Source organism: Lutra lutra, chromosome 1 (genome assembly GCF_902655055.1).
Source record: "Lutra lutra chromosome 1, mLutLut1.2, whole genome shotgun sequence".
In the NCBI taxonomy this organism is placed as follows: domain Eukaryota; kingdom Metazoa; phylum Chordata; class Mammalia; order Carnivora; family Mustelidae; genus Lutra; species Lutra lutra.
The window spans coordinates 14,243,973-14,252,943 of NC_062278.1; the positions used below are offsets into that span (position 1 = coordinate 14,243,973).

At 37.2% G+C, this 8,971-nt stretch overlaps 1 protein-coding gene across 1 annotated transcript; it reads right to left on the minus strand.

The window, feature by feature from the left end:
- Positions 1 to 3,596: 3,596 nt before the first annotated feature.
- LOC125086334 (keratin-associated protein 20-2-like) lies at positions 3,597 to 3,949 on the minus strand. Its single transcript, XM_047705624.1, has one exon. The coding sequence runs from the start codon at positions 3,944 to 3,946 to the stop codon at positions 3,800 to 3,802; it is 147 nt and encodes a 48-aa protein (XP_047561580.1). The 5' UTR covers positions 3,947 to 3,949; the 3' UTR covers positions 3,597 to 3,799.
- Positions 3,950 to 8,971: the final 5,022 nt, after the last annotated feature.

Below are 8,971 nucleotides of genomic sequence, written 5' to 3' on the forward strand. Positions count from 1 at the left end.
GAAAGTGTGCTACAGTGTTACAGGACATATCTATCTATCTGTCCATTGATCCATCTATCATCTAACTATCCAACTAATTTCTTTCTAAAGGGATATGTTTCCAATCTCTTTTTGAGGGACTTTGATAATTTATCAGAGTAACTAAATACTAGGAAAAGAGAATATCTAAATTTTTAGAGTGCTATTGTCATAGGATCTGAGCTCATGTTTGTATAGAGACCCTGAATACAGGAATTACCTCCTATTAGGTTGAAGGACCACAAAGACTAAATGTCAGTCAGAGTTTTGGCCCAAATATGTCTCAAAATGGAATTAATGGCCCCATAAACCCAGTATGTAGTAATTTCTGCAGTCTTGTGGGCATAAATAGCATAGGTATACATAGAAGCTAACTAAATCTTTACAAGGTTCCCTCACCAGTAAAAAACAGTGGAAATGTTCAAATGGAAGACCTTGAAGAAATATTTAGAAATAGAGAAAGGAGCATTTATTATAGGAATTGTCTCACACAATTATGGAGGTTGAAATGTCCTACAGTCTGCCATCTACAAGCTGGAGAACAAAGAAAGCCAGTGGTATAATTCAGTCTGAGTCTGGAGGCCTTGAGAACCAGTAGCACCAATGTCTGGGGTCAGAAGAGGGGTGTACTGATTCAGGAAGAAAAAAAATTGCCCCCTTTCTGCTCTTTTTTTGGTTCTATTTTTGTCCTCAACAGATTGAAAGGTGCCCATTCAGATTGGTGAGGGTGACCTTCTCTATTTAGTTTATGAATTCAAATGCTCATCTCATCCAGAAACATTCTCACAGACACATCCAGAAATAATGTTTTACTAGTTATCTGGGCATCCATTAGCCTAGTCAAGTTAACACATAAAATGAACCATCACAGCATAGAAGAACAGATTATTGCCACCACTAAAGACTTAAAGGATGTAGGAATTGTGATACCCATCATATACATATTTGATTCATTGTTGTTCCTCCTGCAGAATTCAGTTTTTGGCAAACCCCCATGTGCAAGTTGCAGCACAGATTGCTAGGTTTCTGGAGCAAAGCCATATTGTGGCAGAATATATTCACAGCTCAAAAAGAAGCTCCTGGCATACTAATAGACCCAAGCAGAGACTGAACATCTGTCACTATGTAACATCAAATGATGATGGTGCTGACCTTCATGACTGGGTACTCTCAGATCCACCAAGCTATAAATTCTGGTAGACTTAGCAGCAGGAATCTAATGTTAAGTGACAATATAGATTCAGAGTCAGTTGGAGCAGGTGCAAAGGTCATGAATGATTTGAACTTGTTATCTCTCTAAAAGCTTATCTAGCCCAAAGTCTATCTCTAACCCTAAAGCCTTTTGGTAAGCTCACTGTTATAGCCCAAAGGGGCTGTTCCAATGACTAAAGGGCAGAGCAAGAATATACCAGGTATGGTTCATGGATGGGTCTTCTTAATATGTTGGAATTCGCCTGAAAATGGACTTTTGTTGCACTAAGAATTGCTCTGAGAAAGAATAGTAGGGGGGAAATATTCCCGGTAGGCAGAACTTTCATGCAGTATACCCAATCACTAATTTTATGTGGAGGGAGATGTGGTCTGAAGTAAGAAGATACAAAGACATCTGGAAAGTTATTATTAGTTTGGCTAGTTTGTCAGGGGTCAAAAAGAGTAGGTTTAAACAAAGAAATCTGAAGAGGAATTGTGTAGATGGACATATCAGAGTGGATACAATTATGTAGATATTTGAGTCTGATGTCAGTTTCACCATAGTGCAACTACATCAGAGAAGACTGTACTAAACAACCAGGAGGACAGTGACTCAGCTAGGAAATGTCTAACAGCTTTTGTTACCTGCAATACCAGTACATGTTCAAGGGGGCTCAGAAATAGAATTACTATAGTGCCAGATGGGTTTCCTTTTACAAAATGGATTGGAGTTGGAATATCTAATCGGCAAGCCCCAGAGTATTTCACTGATCCCTTAATGGAGCACCACACTTAGAGGATTCCAACCAGGTCTTGATGGCAAATTGATTTTTATCAGACTCCTTCCATATAGATGGAAGTTGCTATTTAATAGGAATGATAGATATTCAGGTATGAGTTTGCCTTTACTGCCCACAGGGTCATGACCATCACCAGTCTCTGAGATATGTGGTGGCTTATTTATCATCACAGGGTCCCACATGACATTGCTGTGGACTGAGAAGAAGATGAAATAATCTTCTTCTGAGAAGAAAATGAAATAATGCACCCGTGGTTATGAGATCTGTTCATCTTAACATACGTCACAGCAACCAGTTGAAATGGCTTCTTTTTTTTTTTTTAAACAGGTAACTGTATTTTATTTTTTATTTATTTTCAGTGTAACAGAATTCATTGTTTTTGCACCACACCCAGTGCTCCATGCAATGTGTGCCCTCCATAATAACCACCACCAGGCTCCCCCAACCTCCCACCCCCCACCCCTTTAAAACCCTCAGGTTGTTTTTCAGAGTCTCTCATGGTTCATCTCCCCCTCCAATTTCCCTCAAATGGCTTCTTAAAATGCAGCTAATGAAGGAGCAAAGGATTATACTCTGTGAGATTTGGTATTGTTTCTACAATGTAGACTATATATATATTTTTTTACCAATGTCACCCTGTCCCTAATATGTAGAATATAGAGATATGAGGAAAAACAAAACAAAACAAAACAAATAAACCTGTTGAAGAAAACTTCTCTCTCACCATCGCTCCCTGGGACCCACTTAATAAATCGCTATAGCGTTTTTGCCTACCTGATAAGAGTGAGCTCCGCAGACCAGTAGATCAGCAGAGAAATTAATTACAGTATTGATTACTGTGAAGAGATACAGTTCTGCTGTATAGTGGGAGTCTGAAGAGACATGTCAGAAATTCATAGGGTTTGTTGGGGTTGCTTCTATTCCCAAAGGACTGTTGTATAAAGGCACAAGAACTAAGAGGAGGGCTCGGACTTCTCAGGGATACAGTTTTAGCTACCTAGACCAGCAGCGGAGGCAACAAACTATGAGGGCAATGTAAAATGGGTAACACAGGACAGAGATGATCAATGTCAATTACTGCTTAGAAACCAATTTGTAGCTGAAAAGAGACATTAGCTTGTCCAACTAATCTTCTCTGCTGTTTAATTTGGTTTTGTTTTTGAGACTTCAGGACCAGCTATTGTCTTTAAGAAGTGGTGATAGAAGAGATTGAACATAACATGAGTTGTGCCTGCACCTGAATGGGACAAAGAGTAAACTCTAGAAGATGCTTGTTGGTGCCTCATCAGTAAACACTCTGTATCCATTTCAGTCACGCTCATGCTTTCCTCTTGCAAGCTGTTCAAGTTCTCAGAACAATGCCTTTGTCCTTTCAAGTGCCAATGAGTTCATGTCTTTGGAGCAGACTTTAGCAAACAGAAAAATAGCAGCTATGAAGACACACACACACACACACACACACACACACTCAGAAGTGATGAAGGTAAATGAATATATGTAAAAAATACTATACAATTGCAAATGAACTTACATTTAATGAAAAATAAACAAATAATAAATAAAATCAGAATTTTCCCAAGATTGTGCACACATACCAAAATGAATGCATAGTTTTACCCCATGGAATCATTGGATATTCTAGATAGTTCATGAGTTGGTGACTCTTTTATCATGGGTGGCCTAGGATTTTAGATATTAGTGTTAGAATAGAAAAATAGTACTAATATAATAGAGAATCTTTATATAAATAACAACAGGAACTATCCCAGGGATCAGCAAACTAGAACAGCTCAGTAGAAGCCAGAACACCAGTATCTTCCAAAGCAGCATGGGTGGTAGCAGGCATAACCATAGCCATCCCAGCCGCAGCCATAGCCGTGACCCAGGCCACTGTAGCCGTAGCCCAGGCCACCATAATAGTTGCCATAGTAGCACATGGTGTCAGGAGTGGAGGCTTCAGTTGAGGAGCAGAATCAGTTCCTTGAGTTTGGATTTCATAATCTGCACAGGGCCTTTTATACAACCTGAGTGGTATGTGGGAAGACCACTAGCAGGATAGACTCATCTCCAAACAGATGGACATTTTTAAAAAAAAAAATCTGAAGAATTCTTCATAACCAATGTATTCAGGACTCTGTTGCTGTAGGGTCATGTGGCACTAAAACAAAACCCATCTCCTAATTACAGTGTTTGGTTACTTAAGAACCCAGCTTCCATGAGAGCTTATGAGCAATGCAAACCTCATCTGTATTTGTTATTTTTATTATGATTGTTTTTGATTTGATTTGAATTTTTTGAAATTTTTATTTAAATTCCAGTTACTTAACATACAGTGTAGTATGAGTTTTAGGCATACAATATAACGATTCGACTCTTCCATACATCGCCGGATGTTCATCACAACTGTGCTCCTTAATTTCCATCACTCGTTTCCCCCACTTCTCCTCTGGTAATCACTGATTTGATTTCTTAAAGATATGAAAGGAAATTCCTTTTTTTAAACTTTATTGAAGAATAATGGACCAATATAATGATATACATTTCAAGTGTACAGCATGATGATTTGATGTACATATTCATTGTGGAATGATTACGAAGATCAATATAGCTAGTAGAACGTCCATCACCTTACATCGTTAACTCTTTTTAAGTGTGTGTGGTAATGACACTGCTATGGAAACATAAAGATGAATGGAAACACTAGTAGTTTAACCAAAGCTTGATTTTAAGCTGAACAAATTTTTATTTTTTTTAATTCTTGAAGCCTCCCTCTCCCTTTCACTTGTTTTTCTGAGACTCCTTTGTTTCAGAAACTTCCTGTTGATACTGACATTTCACTGACCCTGATGTATACTTAGTAAGGTGACTAAGACGGCCAGCACCAGTGGAGTCAGGAAACCACCTCGAAGTCATGATGTGCACAGCTGGTACAGTACCTACCAGATTCGTATGGACACCACCCAGGTCCTGTATTTTCCTACAAAACCCCTCAGCCTGTTAACCCAGTGGGTCTGCAGTTTTGAAGGCATTAGTCTGCTACAGCCTCTTTTGCCTGGCAAAGTAATAAAACTATTGTTTTTCTTATTAGTTTTTAAAGATTTTATTTATTTATTTGAGAGAGAGAGCATGGACGGGGCGGGAGTGGGGCGAGCAGAGGGAGATGGAAGAGCAGATTCCTGGCTGAGCAGGGGGTCAAGGTGGGGTTTCATCTCAGGACCCTGAAATCAGGACCTAAGCCAAAAGCAGATGCTTAACCAACGGAGACACCCAGGTGTCCCCTGTTGCTCCTCGTAATCCCCAAACTCTGTCTTCATGTTATATTTCAGCTCTGGAACACAGAGGTTAGTTTTCAAAAACAGTAAGAGTGTATAAGATCTTCTCTCAACAACTTTAAAGCATACAACTGTTATTAACTGTAGTCACCATGCTGTACAATAGTTCCTCAGAACTTATAAATGAAACTTGTACCCCTTGAACATCACCCCATTTCCCTCTTTTTGCAGCGTCTAGCCAATGCCATTCTATTGTCTGTTCTATGAAATTGCCTTTTGTTTTTGTTTTAGCTTCCACACATGAGTGATACCATACAGTATTTATTTTTCTCTGTCTGGCTTATCTCACTTAGCATAATGCCCTCCAGGCTGATCTATGTTTCTGCAAACGGCAGAGTTGTCTTCTTTTTTTATGGCTGAGTTTGTGCCATTTATCTACATGGGCCTTTGACATTGAGAGGAAATATGTATTCTACCAGAAATCTTAGTTTAGAAAGCGATTCTACTTTGTTGATCACTTTTTTTCATTTTTTCCCTTATTAATTTTTTGTGTGTGACAGACACACAATAGCAAATAAACTCTGAAATAAATATATTAAATTCTGATAATACTTGAAAAACAATAAAAGTCAAAGGGTTGAATAAGCTTATTTGTTACTTGGGGGAGTAAATTTTATTTATTTATTTTTAATTATTTTGTTTTTAAAAAGATTTATTTATTTATTTATTTATTTGAGAGAGAGAAAGAGAGAAAGAGAAAAAGCATGTGAATGGGGGGGGCAGAGGGAGAGAGAAGAGGGAGAAGCAGACTCCCCAGTGAGCAGGGAGCCCAATCCCAGGACTCTGAGATCATGACCTGAGCTGAAGACAGACGCTTAACCAACTTAGCTACCAAGGTGCCCCTGGGGGAGTTATTTTTAATTTGAGTGGTCAGTAAAGAATTTGAGGAGATGGCACTTTCACTGAAACCTGAATAAAGAGAAGGATTCAACCATTCCCACTGCTGCAATTTCCAGATAAAGGGGTCAGCTGTACATTGGCAAAGGTCTTAAGGAGAGATATAACTTGGTCTGAGATGCTGAAGAGTCACTGTGTTTGGAATATGGAAAATGAGAAAGAAAACGGTAGGAGATGATGTCAAAGAGGATAGTTTATTGCTGGATATTCTAAATGTAATGGGAAGCTTATGTAGTCATGCTCCAGGGAAAGGGTGTAATTTAATTTTTCTTGAGCCATGAGATTGAGATATTAGAAGAGAATACATTTGGTGTTATGAGGGGGTCATGGACTGTTTGTGGCTAATATTACATTTCTGATGACTATTTAAGATAACAATTGAAGGGGCGCCTGGGTGGCTCAGTGGGTTAAGCCGCTGCCTTCGGCTCAGGTCATGATCTCAGAGTCCTGGGATCGAGCCCCGCATCGGGCTCTCTGCTCAGCAGGGAGGCTGCTTCCTCCTCTCTCTGCCTGCCTCTCTGCCTGCTTGTGATCTCTCTGTCAAATAAATAAATAAAATCTTTAAAAAAAAAAAAGATAACAATTGAAGTATCAGGTAGACAGTTGACTAGACATCTATAAAAGGGTGAAGATAAAGAACATAGGAAGGTCAAAAACAATGCTGTGAGATTGGAATCAAATTATGGAGAAGATAATACAAAAATTCCTGGAAAGATGATGTTGGAGGCAAAGAAAGCAAGTACAGTGTATTGCATTCAGAGAGAGAGAATCTGTCAAGAAAGAAGAATTCAACTGACCTGAATTTTCAGAGCTCTGATGAAATGAATACAAAGAAACAAACCATATTTGGATTTGTCAAGACATGAAAGGTGCACCTCAGTGGAGTGGTGAGTCAACAGTCTAAATGTTTGAGGGAACAGAACATGAGACAATGGAAGCAGTAATCTTATAAATACATTTTTGAAATTTCTATGAAGAGGAATAGTGAATTAAGGAGTTACCTTGGGAAACTCGAGGGAATTATCTTGGGGAAATATTTGTTTAATGTTTGCTTTGTTTTCCATGAGAGATAGTTAGCATTAATCATATTTCAGAGCATTAGGGGAGCAATACTTAAAAAAAGAAAAAGAAAAAAAGAATGCTATGGTATATACATGGACAGAGCATGGAAGATTTTTAGGGCCGTGAGACTCTTCTATATGATACCACAATGGTGGCTACATGTCATTACACATTTGTCAAACACCACAGAATGTATAACAACAAGAGTGAACCCTACTTTAAACTATAGACTTAGGGTGAAATAATGCGTCAATGTAGGTCCATCAGTTGTAATAAATGTACCATTCTGGTTCCAGATGTTGATAGTTATGGGATAGAGGGGACCTTCCAAAATCATCTTAACTATTTGCAAAACTTGCTAAATAATTATTTTGTTAACTAATAGATTTCAATCATACACCTTTCTGGTCCATGAATTTATTCAATGTATAGGACTTAAGTCTAAAAAAAATGATAATCACATTATTTCAACTAGTGTTTATTAAAAAATTATTCTCAGTTGAATGATAAGTGATTGATGAAATCTAAAGTATGATAATTTGAAATAAGTATCTGATGTAGTTGAGATTTTCTAATAGTTATTATCTCAGTGAAGGAGGGACTGAAATGATCTGCAACCATCATAATGTCTTTAGTCTGTGGAAATATACTTATCAATAAAAATAAATAGAAAATACATTAAAATGCATGATAAATGGATAAGTGATTGTGTTTAACCTGATTATTCATATAAAAACGTTGCTCTGTTCTATTTAGAGGCTATTTTCATTTGACTAATTTGAATTACTTATCAAAGCAGATGAACAGAATTAATTACAAATATCTTGGGTACTGAATTCCAGGGGAAGGTAAACTGAAGTTTGAATGGTTTCCAATCTTGAACCCTCTTCACTATTGGATAACCCAATCTTAACACTCTTTGGTTATACTTTAAGGTTAATGAAGAGATATTTGCTAAAAGTCTTAAAACACAGAACATTATTGTATTGTGACCACCTTGGTCATTGATTATGGATTTATATGCATAATCATACCTTCTTCCTGACTCTTCCCAAAGACATAAAATCTATCTGTTTTCAGACAATAACAAGATTCTTTTGGCTTTTCTGTACCCCCTAGTAGCCTGGATTACCATCCAGTGAAAAGAATGAAGTTAAAAAAAAAAAAAAAGTCAATGATTATTTAGGAGAGTTCCTTGTGCCTGATTAAAAATAGACTACTTATTTAACATTGTATGCCTTTATAAATGAACTTTTCTTTTTATCATGGGAAAAATAACTATCTGAAATTTAAAAATATCAGTCAGAATATCAGCTGATAATTATATATCCCCAAACGTGAACAGATATCCCTGTTGACCAGTGAGCTATTACAAAAAAAAAAAAAAAAAAAAAAAAATTGGGAAGCACTGACATTTCAGATACAGTAAAGCCCATAAGCATGTAACCGGCAAAAATTATTAAATTTTCAAAGTTAAAAATGGTATCAATTGAAAATGGCAATTGATAGATATCTCAATAAAATGGGATCCATTATTATCACTCTCTCTGGTGGTAGGGTCTGATCAGAAATTGCAATCCATAGGATAAACTATTTTTAGTGTCCTGAAGAAGAATTAGGCATAAAAAATAAAAAAAAAAAAAACCCATTTGTATAAGAAAAAAACCAGAA